The sequence below is a fragment of the Vanessa cardui genome, chromosome 2, assembly GCF_905220365.1.
Source record: "Vanessa cardui chromosome 2, ilVanCard2.1, whole genome shotgun sequence".
Taxonomy (NCBI): domain Eukaryota; kingdom Metazoa; phylum Arthropoda; class Insecta; order Lepidoptera; family Nymphalidae; genus Vanessa; species Vanessa cardui.
This window is the reverse complement of record NC_061124.1, coordinates 2,691,881-2,710,475: the sequence shown is the minus strand read 5'-3', so window position 1 is coordinate 2,710,475 and position 18,595 is coordinate 2,691,881. Positions and strand designations below refer to the sequence as shown.

The 18,595-nt window shown below is 32.0% G+C and overlaps 1 protein-coding gene across 3 annotated transcripts; it reads left to right on the top strand.

The window, feature by feature from the left end:
- The first annotated feature begins 8,447 nt into the window (after window positions 1-8,447).
- Window positions 8,448-18,206, top strand: LOC124539165 (kynurenine aminotransferase). 3 transcript variants are annotated; one of them, XM_047116477.1, is made up of 10 exons: window positions 8,448-8,482; window positions 8,676-8,819; window positions 9,378-9,531; window positions 9,932-10,058; window positions 11,045-11,154; window positions 11,908-12,151; window positions 13,342-13,508; window positions 14,698-14,884; window positions 16,268-16,431; window positions 17,808-18,206. In XM_047116477.1, the coding sequence occupies exons 2-10, from the start codon at window positions 8,764-8,766 to the stop codon at window positions 17,865-17,867; spliced, it is 1,269 nt and encodes a 422-aa protein (XP_046972433.1). In that variant the 5' UTR covers window positions 8,448-8,482; window positions 8,676-8,763; the 3' UTR covers window positions 17,868-18,206. The 3 variants fall into 3 exon arrangements, with proteins under 3 accessions (XP_046972433.1, XP_046972427.1, XP_046972421.1); XM_047116471.1 differs by having other exon boundaries at window positions 8,462-8,583; XM_047116465.1 differs by lacking the exon at window positions 8,448-8,482 and having other exon boundaries at window positions 8,591-8,819.
- The last annotated feature ends 389 nt before the right edge of the window (window positions 18,207-18,595 follow it).

Genomic DNA, 18,595 nt, shown 5'->3' with positions numbered 1-18,595 from the left:
CCTACTGTAGGATAATATTAAAAAATACGCTAGATTTTTTTCTTTATGGAATTCAAAAAAACAATTAACTGCACACCGGTACCCATACAATACCCATAAACCTTAGGACATAAAATATTAGGCCTGGTGTGAACTCTTATGATATTATCGCTATTATTACAGTTATCGTGGCTGTACTTAATATTGCAAACGCAAATCTAGCTCGTGATCTTAAAAGCTTTGACCGTAATCATATATTTTTGGTCACAAAGTGTGGTCAATAAATCTTATTTTTCATGAAACGAATTGACTTCGTTAGAAACGGCTGAATTTAGGTTCGGTTTCCATGACAGGACTGATTGAACAATAATTGTAATCTGGTTCCCTAAAAAGAGCAATTTTGCAATATATTTGCTATTTCTTGTAGCAAGAAAACTGCTTTCAAAAGCAGCGATAGATTTGAAATATGAACGATCCTCAAATGCTTTATTGTAAATCATTTCACTTGAGTATAACAATTTTTATCTGATCTTCAATAGTTCGAATCTGTTATTAACCGCTACAAGATCACTTTATTTCATGGATCTCCTGATCTTTTCATATTATGACCGTACTATCGTTTACATAGAGCTATCAAAGTTTAGGTCAATAACCTCATTAAAAAGGATCGTCTATATCTCAAGAAGCAAAATATTATTAGGTATATAGCAATCAGTCAAATTGTCTATATCTAAAAAGTCTTTGATTTAATATTTGACTTGACAGTAAGCCATAAGACTTGACAGTCTATGGTATAGCAGGATCTATGATCCATGCTTTACGGAACTCCGTAGTAATACACAAGTTATAATATAATGTTGTCTTAAATTTTCGCGATTACACATTGAAATAAAACTAGTTATAACGGATTTGAATCGCGTTTATTAATTATTTTTAACATCCCGACGTTCCGAGCACTTTACAGCGTTCGTGGTCAGGGGTAGACAAAAAAATGTTAAAAATAATTAATATACGCGATTCAAATCCATTATAACTAGTTTTATTTCAAGTTATAATATAATTAGTAATTAAACAACACAATATTTTGGTACCAAAAAGTTTTAGACAAAATCAAAACTAAAAATAAATTCAAAGCAAATCGATCCTTGCAGTAAACGTATTCCGGTTTTTCTTTTCTAGTAAAAATGAATCTCAAGAATCATTGAGTACATTTCATCTAAGACGCCATATTGCAACTGGTAATCACAATAATGTGAGGTTTATTGAAGCGTATAAAGCTAGTCAGACTCATGTAGCTGAATATGACATGCAGTGTAGATAGTCGATGTCAATAATTTCTAAGGGTTGTGTTTATATCGTTATATAATATGTACAATAAGCGGGCTTTTAAACATGACAATATGAATATTAAAATAATATAAAACCTCTTTGGTTTTTTTTTTTTTTAATTTTTCAATCGCAAATACTTCACTAACAGTACAGGGTAAGGTTTAAATATTAAGTTGACGCCATTAAGTGCTTTTTTTTATATATTATAGGTTGACGAGCATATGGGCCACCAACCTTGGGAACTAAGATGTTATGTCCCTTGTGCTGTAGTTACACTGGCTCACTCACCCTTCAAACCGGAACACAACAATACTGAGTACTGTTATTTGGCGGTAGAATAACTGATAAGTGGGTGGTACCTACCCAGACGGGCTTGCACAAAGCCCTACCACCAAGTAAATGATATTGTCACGTCCGTCAATGATACGGGAATAGCCCGATTATTAACCTGGTTTCAAGCTAAATAACTTCCTGATACAGCCATAAAGATCATGCAGCCACACTAACGATCGGGCCAGCTTTAGAGAAGTACAGATCACGTTTTGATTGGATAAAGGAAGTACGTGTCTATAATCAAATTTAAACGCAGGTGAAACCACGAAACTCATAATAAATACAAACCAAATTAAGTAACGGACAGAACAAAATTAACCTCAGATTTTATTTTTCAAAAAACGAATAACACTTTTTTTCAAATAAAATTGCTAATATAACGAGATGAGGTACGAGACATCGTTGGTAAGATTTTTTTTTCTTTAATTATACTTCGAGGAAGGATGCACAAGCTCAAGATGAGAGGTGGCCTTAACCCAATTACAGTGGCACATTTATAGGCTGTATAATACGTTAACTACTTTTATTACATTCATATTTTTATTTGTCATTCCCCTTACTAATATTTTTTATCTGTGCACTTGTAACTAACAAACGAAGTAGTTTTTATAATATTGAATAAAATTAAGAATTACTTTAGTTTTTTATACAAACAAAAACAACAACAGCCTGTAAATTCCCACTGCTGGGTTAAAGGCCTCCTCTCCCTTTGAGGAGAAGGTTTGGAACATATTCCACCCCGCTGCTCCAATTCGGGTTGGTGGAATACACATGTGGCAGAATTTCTATGAAATTTGTCACATGCAGGTTTCCCCACGATGTTTTCCTTCACCGCTGCGCACGAGATGAATTATAAAGACAAATTAATCACATGAATCAGCGGTGCTTGCCTGGGTTTGAACCCGCAATCATCGGTTAAGATGCACGCGTTCTAACCACTGGGCCATCTCGACTCTCATAACATAACATTTGAATTATTCAAATATAAATTGAAATAATGCAAGCTAAAGTTTTTTTTGTTAATTAATTGTTGAAAGATAACTCTTGATTTTAATTAATAACGTTCTTCTTTATTCAAATTAAGGAAATAATATAGTATATACTGTTGTAATAAACAAGCAACATCTGCGTCAAGTCACACAACTTTCCTTTAAAAAAAAAAAAATGAGGCGTGAGATTCGTAATTGACACATTGAGATCACGAATATAATTGGGTGTTTGACAATTTTATAAAAAGTATTTTATTGTATTCTTAGGACATTAAAGATACGTTTAATAATTGTTTATTTCGTTTTTAAAGTTAATTTATAACAAAAACAGTCATTTTAAATAATACGATTCAAAATTCCCTCCAAAACAGCAAGTCACGTGACAAATTAGGCCGTGACGTCATGATTCAATAAACAGTTAAGTGAATGATCCTGTGTAAACTGTTTTTCTCTTGTTTTTCTTGAAATCTCGAAGAAATGGCTTCGTCATCATACAAAGTTTGCACAGTTCCTTGCTGTACAAGTACAACAATAAAAAATCCCAATAAATTATTTATTCATGTGCCACAATCGGGGCCTCTTCGTAAAAAGTGGCTGCAATTAGCACGACGCGATCCGTCCACTGTATCACCTAAATCTTCAATTTATTTTTGCGAGGACCATTTTGATGTGAGTATTATTCATTTATTTAGTAATAATACTGGTATTATAATGATAAATATTTTTTTATTTTACTTTTTCATCTATAACCATGCTAACAGAATATCATGTCTGACGAACTTTATGCTCAGGGCATATTCTGCATTTCACTGTGCACAGAGTGTGGTCACGTTTTAATTGAACATAACCAATAACATCATCACCATAGGACTGTCTTGATGATCTTTAAATAGAAATATTTCAATAAAATAATTATGAAAAAAAATTGTAAATGGTCAGCAGACCATGTTACGCATTAATGTATTAGTAGTTATATTTTGATAGACACTTTTTGCATTTTAAAACTGCTTCAGTTAATTATAAATTATTACCTACCGCAATATAACCCAAAATATATTTTTGACATACATAACCAACAAAGTAAATAATGACAAAAAATATCAAAATTTTAAGGCTAAGGACATCGATTGAATTAGAAAATTATGAATATATATATAACAACATATACACTGACGTTTTCACGTTTCTAAATTCTGCAGAACAGAAGTCCGGGTTTGATGCAAAGAAATTTGCAATCATAAACGAATCAACTTTTGGCAGATTAGCACTATCAGCTTTTATAAAGTCTTTCTCCACTTGCATTTTGACTGAATAACTAATAAAATCAACACAAAATTATTAATAAAATAACACCACCGTACAAAAGTAACAGTGAAATTTGTTTGACAGACCAAACAAGATTTGTTTGTTTATTGAATCGTGACGTCACGCGTCCTGATTGTCTAGTGAGCCGTTTGAGTTTTGTTATTGCACAGATGCAAAATTTAAACTTATTTATTTTTAAGAAATAAAAATATTTATAATGTTTAATTTGTAAATTGACATAGTTATTCTGAATCAGCATCTTGAAATCTACATAATTCAATTATTTTCTTATTTAATTGTTAGCCATGTCAAATGCCGATTTTTTTGTGCCGTAGACTAAATGTTTTTCTATTGTGGTAGATTAATTGTTATTTTAAATTAAAGATAATTGTTTTAGAGGTTAACCTACTTCTTCTGGTTCTAAAAATATAATTAAATTTATCACAATGTTCCTGGTTTCAGCGTATTCTATCGAGAGCCAGTTTAAATTCCCGCCAATGTTTTCTTTTTTTTTTATAATTTTGCCCACTTCAAAAACCGTAGCGACAACAATAATTATTATCGATTTCCTATACCATTTCAAAAAAGTTAAATAAATAAGTAACCATTTGTGTTATTTATCAAATTCATTATTGACAAACCGCTTTCAATAAAAAGTTTTCTTTGAAGTCAACAATAAATTAAGTACAATTAATAACGTTTGTTTTATGACCGTCATTTATCATAAATTTCACAAACTTTGATAGGGATGTTGCTTGGAAAATAATTAAAGTTTTATTAACACAAAAACAGAAGTTAATGTTAGTCAACATTTAAAAAGGGCAAACTTAGGGATGGCATAAGTTATGAGTATTCATTAACAAGTTCAAAACTCGGTAATAACATCTTGAACTTTCTATATTCTCCCATTCCTTTATACAAGTTTCAGCGGATTTGTTAGATTTGTAATTAGAAAATGAATAAAAAATAATAAGTAGTATAAGAACATATAACTAAATGTTCTTTTTTAAAAACGACAGGTGTTAGTCCTCGTCATGTTAACTTATGATAAATAAAAATTCTAACAAAAAGAAAAACCGACTTCAAACAAAACACTATTTTAAAACAAATAAATATGCACTAGAAAGTAATAGAAAAATAAAATTATTTTTTAGAGTCCTAAGTAAAATGAAATGAAAAATATTAAACTACTTAAAAGTCGATTTACGATTATATAACATAGTTATTGTTATATTTGGAGCCAGTCCGAGACTTTTTTGTGACATGACACAGAACTGACCAACTGAATATAAATAAATAGCATATGTATTTACATACATGTAACCAAACTATATCTGTTTAATATTTAGCTTTTTTAAGTCCTATTTTACCTTCAATAGCCTAAAAGTAACTTCTCAGTAGAAATTTTGAACAAAATTATAAGCTGTTGTTTTATTATTCTATGTGGCTATGACTTTTTCTCTTTTAACTTAACATATTTTTGTTGCAGAGAAAATTCAAGAAACATCTTGAAAATCAAACACTCAAGTAAAAAAAAAAACAAACTTTATTACAACGAAACAAATATTTATGAATTCAATATTCTACAAAATATCTTAAGACGCGTTTTAATTTTAAACTTTCTTCAGCTGTGTTACATTTCAGACATCTCGATTTAAACTTCATCTAATAAATTACTTGAAACGAATATTTGTAAAACAAGGAAATTAACGCTTCCTTCGAACTTTAATTGTTAATGTTACCAGTTTAGAAAAGCGAATTGAATAATAAGAATTTCATATTTTAAGTGAAACAATTTGTTCTTGAGCTTTGGGTAGACACTTTCTTATCACTAAACAATACTATTTAGTATTGTTTTGTTGAGCCAGTGTTGTTAAGGGCAGAATAAACGTATCGGACGTAGGTTTACTTGGTGGAAGAGCTTCGTGCAAGCCCGCCTGGGCAGGTACCAGCCACTCATCAGATATTCTACCGCTAAACAACAGTACGCAGTATTGTTGTGTTCCGGTTTGAAGGGTGAGTGAGACAGTGTAAATACAGGCACAAGGGACATAGCATCTTAGTTCCCAAGGTTGATGGCGCATTGACGATGTAAGGAATAGTTAATATTTCTTACAGCGTCATTGTCTATGGGTGATGGTGGCCAGTTACCATCAGGTGGCCCATATGCTCGTCCGCCAGCTATTCCATAAAAAAAAAAACCTTCTCAGCTCCCAAAGCTGGTGGCGCTTTGGCAATATAATGATTGATTACATTACTTGCATTAGCTCACTTACATTAACGCTTCTGACAGTGCCAATATATTTGGATAGTCTTGACAAAATACTATCATTTGCCAGTCAGTCAAAACAGCACACAACCTATAAATAATAATTCTCATAAGTTTTAAAAGCATATAATTCCGAAGCTGTAACCTGCATCTGACACGTACCTCAAAGCCGCACAAGGACAAGTATAAATAACTTAGAAACTGCGAACTTAGTCAACGTATTCGTTAAACTCGATTCATTCTCTGAGCGTATTTGCAACTTTATACGAGATTCTATTGCGAGCGCAGCGTGGGTCTTCCCTGTGGTTTACTGTTTTCTCAAGAGTGAGAATTAATTTTCTAATATTCATAATCCTTATATTTCGTAATTATGAAAATATTTTAAACATTGAAAAACAATGATGATATGTCTCCTTCTTCTTCGAATGTAAAATTACAGTAAATAAAAATTTTAACAAAAAGAAAAACCGCCTTCAAAGAAAAAGCTATTTTAAAAATAAATGCGTATTCAATATATTTTTTGAGGTCCTCCTATGTAAAATGAAATGAAAAATATTAGACGACTGAAAAGACGATTTAAGATTATATAACGTAGTTAGATATAGTTATTTTTAAAAGTTATAAAAAAATACAGACGAATTGATAACCTCCACCTTTTTGAAGTCGGTTGAAAAGACAAAAATCTATGTGTCTATGTCACAATCTTCACGATGTTACATAAACATATAATGATTTACTAAATAACTTTTATAAGCCAGGTTGTTATATCACTTCATAGTATAAAATTTTGTTTTCTTTTTAGAGATTTTAAGCAATACAGCGTTAGTCCTTATCCAATTAAGTACCTTAAATATATATCTTTATACAGATCAGCCCTTTCAGCAAGTATTACAATATTAAAATTCAGGGACTTCGTGGTTTTTATTGTCAAATAACAAAAAATATGTGAACGTTGTATAACATAATAAAGACATTATGTAGTACATTCAATAACATTATTGCATCCATACGAAGCCAGGAACGATCGCTAGTATTCAAATAATCAAGAACTTTAAATAGAGATGCTCCAAAATATTTCCCAACGGTTAAATATAATGCCTTAAATAGCTTTAAAAATGATACCTAAACTACTAAGGATGCTAACGCCTCTTAAAAATCGCTAACCACATAATATCTTTTGAACTTCACCTACAAAGCTCGCTTTGTTAAGCTTCTATAAACTTTTGAAGCTCCATCGCTGACGATGAAAGTTCGCGCTTTATAATACACAAAAAGTAAGATTAATGGATATTTTTATGGACGTTTACACTCTATATTATTATATTTTATGAAAAAAAAAACACTTTTTGTTATCTTTGTCGCTAAAGTTTAACAATTCGCTCGTTTCTCTTCACAGTGTACTCAATATATAATTTCTGCTAAAAATACAAGAACTAAATAAGCAAACTAAATGACTTCCAAATTTGTGTTAACACATTTGAATATGGCCCTTTACAACATATCATATAAGCATATAGGATATAGCGGTTTATACTGTCTAATGATAAAAAGACTTTGTATATAATGACATAACATACATTCTGTAGTATATTTAGTATCCGTATTACAGCCGCACGAGGTGGGGCGGGCGACTAATAAAAAAAGCTGATATTTATTTTTCTGAGAAATAGCCAGCTAGGCCTAAGAACTGGGTCTAAAAGCCCGGTAATAATAAGCCCGTTATTTCTATAGAGCAATGGACTTCGAAATCAGCCAGCTTCGGTTGCAGTCAAAATTGGCTGACGTTTTGACTAAAGCCGAAAGTTTCTAGTAAGCACCGGACTTGAACATACCAATAAGCTATACGCGGGAAGCGCGCCCGTAGCGCATTGCTTAGTTAATGTGTTATACATTAATGTGTTCTAATTATAACTAAAATTATTGAAAAGTGTTTGTTTATGCGTATGTTAGTAAAACACTGGTTAAATTAATTACGATAATCCAAATTATTATTTCATTTTAAATTTGCTCAACCTTCCGAAAATTAATTGATTAAGTTCAAGGCGTTATTTCCGAAACGGTGGATTTTTAATACTCAATAAGCAAGTACCTATTACATTTCTATAAATATTGAATAAATATATTTGATTTTGATATTGAAAATTAAAATTACCACAATTTATAAACGGAAACAAACTTCAGAAACTTCATGATGACTTTTATCTGACAATTGTACATGTCTTTATCTGACAGTTCGTTATCACTGACTTTCGACACATAAATATTATTATTAATCTAGGTAAAGACAATAAAAAAAAAAGGAATTGTATGTTATCAGGAGCTATGTAAATTGTCTTTCGAGCGATTATATTACTTATGTTAATACAACCATACGATAATGTAGTAATTTCTCTCGCTTTGACAGTTTAGCTTGTATTTACATTGAGATAGTACATACATTTGAATATTACAATCTGCCTTATCATGTTTAGGTGGAGAGGTCTTCTGAATGCAGCGATAAACATTAAATGTTTTAAACAGTCGAATACAATTATCAGTCGAGGAAAAAGTACTTCAGAAATGAATAGTAAATTTAAATTGCCTGCCCGCTACGGAGCCGGCGAAAAGAGTGTCTGGTAAGTCACATTACGAAATCTTTCTATCGTGTTGTGCGAAAGCTATTTTTATAACACATTTTATGTGTATTCAAACATGTGTCAGATGTTACGCAATAGAATGGACATACATTTGAAATCAGATTGAGACACAAAAAAAATTACTCTAAAATAATTGTACCCCATAAATTAATAATATTATTCTGTAAAATTCCTGTAAAACTTAATTACCAGGTATGTCTTGTTAATATAGAAACTTGGAGCCTGCCACTAAACTGAAGTCTTAATAAATATAAAAAGCTTTTAAAATTTTTTCATACCATTCTGTTAAGAATGAGATATAAACACAAATTTAGCATATAGACAGCAAACAGTGCTTACTTAAATATGTATTTTTTTTCATATTGTGAAATTCTCTCATTAAGATTATCCACATAACTGAACTCTGATCCTAATCACTGAACAAAATGAGCTTTACCAATCCACTTATTTAAAATTATGACTAATGATGTTATAAGAATTAATATTTGTAACTGCAATAAAAATTATTGATGATAAAATCAACTATTTCCTTTAAAGGGTTGAGTACATCCAGTTAGCCGCTGATTACAAACCAGCTGTAAATCTTGGACAAGGTTTCCCAGACTACCATGCACCCAAACATGTCACCAAGGCACTCTCAGAAATACCTGTGGGTGATAATCCATTACTTAATCAGTACACGAGAGGATTTGTGAGTATAAAATAAATGTATGGTGCTCTTTTTATTTCCAAGTAATATATAAACAATTATACACCTATAAAGATGTATCACCTGGAAACTGACCCATATTAAATATTATTTTTAAATGTTTAGGATTTAAGTCGATGGTGTAACTTTTACAATAAATAAATAATGTTTAGAATTTCCATGCATTTACAATATTGCAATATTGTATTAAATAATTTTTGTATAAAGTATCCAATTGGGACTTTTAAAGATTTTTAAAAATAACATTATAAAGTAACTTAATGAAGTAAAATCTTTAAACTTTTGTGCTTTAGTGTTTCACCGGATAAGGATACATGAATTAAGAGCTTTTGCTTTATTTAAATAAAAATAGATTATTACTTAACTTGTTGTTCCTTTTCAGGGACATCCCCGGCTAGTTCAAAATCTAGCTAAAGTGTACTCCCCACTGATTGGTAGAGAATTAGATCCATTTAATGAAATACTAGTGACGAGTGGTGCTTATGAGGCTTTGTTTTCTGCAATTCTAGGTCAGTATAGTTTATATAAAACATACCTACTATATATACAACACATAGTAACAAATTAAACCCACCTCTCTTTAATTATTTTACTGCAAAACATTGTACCATTATATTGCGATGTTCCAATTTCAAATACGATGAATTTTAGTAATAACAGGTACAACTAACATGACTCTGTATTTTTTAAATATTAAAAAAGAGTAACTACTGAGTTTCTTGCCGGTTCTTCTCAGTAGAATCAACTTTCCGAACCGGTGGTAGCTTCACTTAATTGTAAAATGACGATTCAAAAATGCTTGTAAAGGCCTACTTGAATAGAGTTTACTTTGATTTGATTTGATTTGAACATATATTAATAGATATCATGGTCAATGACATATGAGATTTCCTTTACATATTACACCCAATAGATTGGAAAATGTTTCCTTTCATAAAAAAAATAGAATTACTTTTGATAAGTAAATATGTGAAGTTATACATATAATACATGTAAGTTGTAATACATGTAATTAATTATGAAACATCTAACTTTATCTATTTTTTATAGTTGTTTTGATGTTAGAGTAACTTCTTTAATCAATATATGTAAATATAATTTATCTCAATGGATATTTTATCTATTCAGGTCAGAGCCTAATAGTGCAAACTCATTGCTCATAAATTGATAAAAACATTTTTTTTTTTTATGGTATAAGTTGGTGGACGGGTAAATGGTCACCATCACCCATAGACAATGACGCTGTAAAAAATATTAACTAATCCTTACATCGTCAATGCGCCACCAACCTTGGGAACTAAGTTGTTATGTCCCTTGTGCCTGTAGTTACACTGGCTCACTCACCCTTCAAACCGGAACACAACAATAATGAGCACTGTTGTTTGGCGGTGGAATAACTGGTGAGTGGGTGGTACCTACCCAGACGGGCTTGCACTAAGCCCTACCACCAAGTAAAATATATTATATATAATTATTTTAATAAAATATATTCCAGGTCACGTGGAAGAGGGAGATGAGGTGATTGTTATTGAACCCTTCTTCGACTGCTATGATTTCATGATCAGATCAGCAGGCGGTACTCCTAAGTTCATCGCTTTAAAACCGGTAAGTCTGATATTAAAGATTCCTTACTTTCTGCGAGAGAGTTTAATAGGTACTTTCATGGTTACCTCTACAAAGGTCAGCTAAAATATACTCTTATAGATTTGTTTATTGTTATTGGCTCAATCTGGTGTTCCAACATTCTATCAGTAGTATACTGAAAGTTAGAAGAAGTTAGTTAGAATTCGGTTTGAAATCACATTGGGCTATGAAAAAGCACCCATGAGCAGTAAGTCTGATATTAAAGATTCCTTATTTTCTGTGAGAGAGATTAATAGGTACTTTCATGATTTTCTCTGCAAGGGTCAGCAAAAATATATTCTTATTGATTTGTATATTGTTATTGGCTTAATCGACTGTTTGAGCGTTCAATCAGTAGTATACTGAAGATTAGAAATTGACAATGATAGAGTGTGTCGATTTTAAGTCACATTGAATAATTAAAAACATAAATAATTTATATATAGATCAACATACTTCATTCAATTAAATGATCACACATAAATACTCATATGCAGACATAGGTTAACACACACACAAAATGACCGGTTTTTTTTTTGTTAAATATAATAGGAAACATTTATGTACCATAAATCTGGGAAAGAACAGGCTTCAAAAACACAGCGAAAGATAGATAAAAAGATATTTAGAATTTCGGACTGGTAGGTTTGTGCAGAATAAATAAGTAATAAAAAGTATTTATGCTAATAAGAATTGTATTGGTTAGTTATTTTGAGAATTGTGTCATGTGCACAGAAATCCACTGGAGGACAACTAACATCAGCGGACTGGGTCCTCAACGAACAAGAGCTTTCGTCATTATTCAATAGCCGAACGAAAATGTTGATTCTAAACACCCCTCACAATCCACTCGGCAAAGTGTTCACAGCACAGGAATTGGAGACAATCGCAGACCTGTGCAAAAAGCACAACGTCTTGTGTCTCTCCGACGAAGTATACGAATGGATGGTCTATGAATCCAACAAACATATCAGGATTGGTGAGTGAAATTCTATAAGAGTGACCAATTTTGTTACCAATTGTGTATCAAATTAATTTGACCCTCGGGTGGGTTGTACCTCCTTGCTTCTATAGACCAACGTAAATTGGTGTATTTTACAGACATATAATGGGTCAAAAGATCAAGCGTGTGATACGGTAACGTTAATTATCTACTAAAAAAATATAATTATTAAATTAGTCATGAAGAAAACATTGGCTGCAAGGCGCTCTCTTCGCGTTATGTCGCAAAAACGGTTGAACGTATAAAAATGACGTTTATAATATAGGTGCAAATTTAAGCAATAGAAAGCACATTCACGCAAAAACGATTTTTATGACCTTTGACCTTCAATATCTTAAGACGCGGTCACGTTAGCACTCGTGACTTTTGAGACAAAATTAAGAAAGACAAAACAAAGGTTTATACCAATTCACAGTTTATTATCTTTCATTCCGGGGTGAAACCCCTAATTTGACTGGGGTACCTAGCCAAATGTACCGGCTCAACTTTGATATATATCAATGTCTTCAACATTTCTCTTATTGTAATTTATAATATACTAGCGACACGCCCCGGCTTTACACGGCTGCAACACAGATACTAAATATACTACAGAATTGATTTATTTACGACACAAAATTACTAACTTCTAAAATTATCAGATATTCTTTACTAAATTGTCCATGTATTAAAAAACCTTCCTCTGGAATCACGATATTTATTAAAAAAAAACCGCATCAAAATCCGTTGCGTAGTTTTAAAGATATAAGCATACAGGGATATAGTGACAGAGAAAGCGACTTTGTTTTATACTATGTAGTGGAGTTTGGTATCTTGCATATACAACAACAACAGCCTGTAAATTCCCACTGCTGGGCTAAAGGCCTCCTCTCCCTTTGAGGAGACGGTTTTTTTGGAACATATTCCACCACGCTGTTCCAATGCGGGTTAGTGGAATACACATGTGGCAGAATTCCTATGAAATTTGTCACATGCAGGTTTCCTCACGACGTTTTCCTTCACCGCTGAGCACGAGATGAATTATAAAGACAAATTAAGCACATGAATCAGCGGTGCTTGCCTGGGTTTGAACCCGCAATCGTCGGTTAAGATGCACGCGTTCTAACCACTGGGCCATCCGACTCTTGTATATATAATATATTATTTTGCAAATGCCTCGTTTCCAGCTGCAATGCCCGGTATGTGGGAACGGACAATCACAATTGGTTCAGCTGGTAAGACCTTCTCCGTTACTGGCTGGAAGACAGGCTGGGCCTATGGGCCTGCCAACCTTATGAGGAACCTTCAAGTTGTACATCAGAACTGTGTCTACACATGCTGCACTCCTGTACAGGTAATACATACAACAACAACAACAACAGCCTGTAAATTCCAACGCTGGGCTAAAGGCCTCCTCTCCCTTAGAGGAGAAGGTTTGGAACATATTCCACCTCGCTGTTCCAATGGGTTGGTGGAATACACATGTGGCAGAATTTCTATGAAATTTGTCACATGCAGGTTTCCAAAAAAGTATAAAATATAAAACGCCAAAATGTAATTTAATATAAAATGTAAAAAAAGGCACGGTCATCTGTGCCTGTGGATGTAGAAAATAAAAAAAATACATACAAATAAACACATTTTTAGTCCATTCCATTAGTCGAACTCCTAGGTATAGTACGACACAACTTAGATGCCGCTTCGGCAGAATTCGTAAAACCGATCACATCCGAATTGAGTACGCTATCCCAAATTATGAATATTTATTTCATATGTGAATATGATCTTTACACAAACGTAATAACTTGTAATATCATATGATCTAATATATTCGTCAATTTGAAGCGTCGATTTACATGCATTTGCTATCTCTGACGTGAGAATCTATAGCGACGAATAGCGTCGAATGGCGCGATAGGGAGCTATTTCTATTGGTTGGCATCGGCAGTAATCAGTTATATTGAATTTGCCGATGCTAGATCTAAGTTGTGTCGTACTATAAAGTATTAGCCCGTTATTGGTCCGGCATGTAAGACAATACTAAGAAATAATTTGGCTAATAAAGGTCAAGCACATTAAAATATTATAACGAAAGGGCAGTAATTCCCTTTGGGATTTCCTTTCGTAGAATGGAACTTAGTTTTAATTTGCTCAATCTATCGAGACGCTTTTCGTAAAACAAATATGTAATCATTTTTTATATATCCAAACATAACTTGTAGTTTAGGTAAGAGCTATGTACATAGGTATATTATGTACTAAGTAAGGTTTTTCACTTTCTCACTTTTGCTTGCTCCTTATGAGTATTTACTATGACAGTATAAAATATTTCACAATATCTGTCCATTGTAATAATTGAATCTGCTTTAAATATACATATACATACATATTTAAATATATAGTTATGGCGATATTCGTTAAATAAAACCGAAAAATGTATCTTCAGAAAGCGTACAACTGAAACTTTTAATTTTTTTGATTTCCTCACCCCAAAATCATTTCATATCTATATATGTATAATTAATTAAAAAATATAATTACAGGAAGCAGTCGCCCGATCATTTGAGTATGAACTGGCTCGTATCAACACACCGGAGTGCTACTTTGTGTCCCTCGCTAAAGAGCTCATCTCCAAACGGGACTACTTAGTTAAAGTGCTGCGAGAAAACGGCTTCAATCCCACCGTGCCAGACGGAGGGTACTTCATTGTAGCCGATTGGTCGAAGCTTGGTAAGGCTGTTTCTAATAATTAATTGACACCAACTATAGTAGCGGCACGCTATGATGGCCGTTTTGACGTTTGCCCGCTCATGAAGTTTCGTATTTAATAAATAGTTACATCAAAGGAGCAAATTGTTGTTCTTTATTGTCAATAGTGACGTGCAGTTATAGTCTGTTCGCGTTAAGAATGCAGTGAGTTGTCATTGTTTACCGGCCTGACTCCGTTTGACCAATCAAATCTTTTCAAATTACAAAGTCAAGTTCACATTTAATTAATTATTAACTGATATTTTTATTTTTATAATTTAAATTTTGTTTATTTATATATTTATATTTAATTTATTCAAGCTGTACACGTAATAATTAATGTAACCGATGACGTTATGTCAACATATGTAAATTTCTACATCGCGATGGCAAGATTCGCAAACGATTGTACATAGTGTTAAGAATTTTGTTGATTAAACACCCCGATTCGATTTTTTATTTTAATGTGTATTTTTTACATTAATTATACTTAGTCTTTAAAACAAATATAATTTGTTGGAATTTTAACACAAATATGCATACACCTTCACCCTGCTGTTAAAAAGATATGATTGGTCAGAGGGCGGAGTAAAGTCGCTAAACAATGACAACTCACTGCATTCTTAACGCGAACAAACTATAGTCATAAAATTTATCAAATGTGATTTCTAAACTATAAATATTAGGGTACCGCGAAGATAACTTTTTTTTGTGTAAACGTGTACGTCACACTCTCACACTCGACCTCGTAGTCGGTGTTATATTTGTGTTGACAGTAAATATTTTATCTATTTTATAAATTATTTATTTTATTTTATTTTATTTATATGTTTATTATTTTATATTTTTTTTTTATTAAACCTTTTTAATCAGATACTACTTGCAACAAAAACTTTGATAATTTATACTTGCAAAAAAACAAAGATTTGAATATATTATATCGATAATTAATTTATATTTCACATCACTTTTTTAATGTGTCAAAACGGCCATCGTATCTTGCCGCTAGAATAGTTTTCTAATTGTATTGTTGTATATGTTTGTCTCCTTCTTTCGAATGTCGAATTGCTTATGATAGAGAGAAAAAGTATGTGTTTATATAACTTGTCACAACCTATATTTGTAAGTCTACCTCCCCAATATATTTTTTGACTTTTCCAAATTATCGTTAGTATTGAAATTATTTCTGAATATAATTTCATTAAATCCAATAAGAATATCCTAAAAATATTATTGATATTGGTAGTTCTATCTCTTGGTCTTTGAAACCAGTTAAAATTGAAATTTATACCTTACTTTTATAGTTAATTTAATGTTTATATATAATCATGGTTGCAATATACAAATGTCTTCGTACAATTTCAGCAAATAAAATAGATCTTACATCGGAGACAGACAAGTACAAGGATTACAGATTCACAAAGAAGTTCGCGAAAGAGGCCGGCGTGCTAACAATACCGCCCTCGGCTTTCTACTCGGAGGGGCACAAACATCTCGGCGAGGACTTCGCAAGATTCTGCTTTATTAAGGTAACATGTTAGACAAAGTATAGTACGACACAACTTTGATGTCACATCGGCAAAATTCGTAAAACCGATCACACCCGAATTGAGTACGCTATCCCAAACTATCAATATTTATTTCTCATGCGAATATGATCTTTACACAAACGTAATAATTTGTAATATCATATGACCTAATATATTCGTCAATTTGACGCGTCGATTTACATGCACTTGCTTTCTCTGACGCGTGATTAGTAGCGACGAATAGCGTCGAATGGCGCGATAGGGAGCTGTTTCTATTTGTTGTGTGAATCGACAGTAATCGGTTTTATTTTCATTCCATTGCATTTTCCGATGCTACATCGAATGTGAGTCGTACTATACGCACTTAAATGCATTAACACATGTTTATTTTAACTTTGCCTCTCTGAAGTTAGTTCTTGGCCAAAATTTAAAAAAGAATTATGATTGAATTTTATTAGAAGCATATAAAAATTACTAATAATATTTTATCTGCAAAAGTGAATGAGAGAAATAAAAATTGTTAAAACAAAAAGTAGGTTCTTGGTGGTAGGGCTTTGTGCAAACCCGTCTGGGTAGTTACCACCCACTCATCAGTTTTTCTACCGCCAAATAACAGTACTCAGTATTGTTGTGTTCCGGTCTGAAGGGTGAGTTAGCCAGTGTAACTACAGGCACAAGGGACATAACATCTTAGTTCCCAAGGTTGGTGGAACATTGACGATGTAAGGAATATTTAATATTTCTTCCAGCGTCATTATCTATGGGCGATGGTGACCACTTACCATGAGGTGGCCAAACTCAACTCAAACTCAAACTCATATGCTCGTCCGCCAACCTATGCCATAAAAAAAGTATACTTAAAAAAGGGTCTATATAGTCACTGCTAGCCAATGAGGCAGCTTGCAGCTTCAGATCAAAGTTAAAATGTACTTATGTACCTCATCCACAATGGATTACAACAAATTAGTTTTTACTGTAATTTCTTAGCTATTTGTACACGACTGTTTTCGATATGTACGTATTATTTTAAAAAAAAAATCTTGCCATCCTTCCACCCCTCAATTTTAATACAGTAACTAGTTTTAGTTCATATTTGTACAGTCAGAGTAAGAAAAGCTTCGTCAGTTTACAAGTTAATTCCTTCATCAAGTCTCAAACTCTTAGTAACTTTTGAATCTAAACATCAAATCATTGTGATATGTCATTCTCGATCGATAAAGCAGATTATTGCATACTGAGCACACGAAAATAGATGTTAAGATGACACGGACCTTTTCTTTATTTAACCATATAATAAAATGTTGTTAATTAAAAGACATGCTTATACATAATATTCATTGCACACTTTTCCTAAATGTTATATTTTTTATTTTCAGAAAGACGAAAATCTGTCGTTAACAGAAAAACTTCTGAAGGAATGGAACGCTAAGAAGTAATTTTATAAAATTACATTTGTACTTTGTGATATATATACTTATTAAAATCTCATATAATATATAAATAGTGTACTATAACATATTATATAATATTACTTGAGGCTAAGCCAAGTTATCGTCAAAAACTTAAGCCCATTCCACGAAACGAGCTCCCAATAGAAATTAATACTCATTTTCATTCATTCATTTCATTCGCGTGACGTTTGATGTACGAATATTTGATTCCCTAGGAGTTCGACTCGTGGAATGGACTATAAACATCAACAAAAAAAATTGTATTTTTATATAAAATTTTATTTACTACAAAATAATGTTACGTTAATAAAATGCACTACTAATGTTTTGTTTTTTTTTTTAATCTACGTTTTACTCAAGTTGCTACATAAAGAAATGATTATTATACATACATGTTAATAATACCAGAAAAAGTCTAAATTAGATATTAAATACTATTTAATCATTCAAACTAAATAGGACTTGTGCTTTTGTCTGATAATAAATGCAGAAAAAACTGGTTTTACATTTTTTTATCACGAAATAATAAAGCGAATTTGATAAAGTTTCCTATTTATATTCAAGGCTCTGAAATAATCAGATACAATTTAAATGAAGTAATTAAACACTCATTTCATCTTAATTCTTGTCCTGATTTTCTGTTTAGACAATTTTTGCAAAATACCTATTTAAAAACAAAGCAATAAATTATGCATTGTATACACGATGTATTT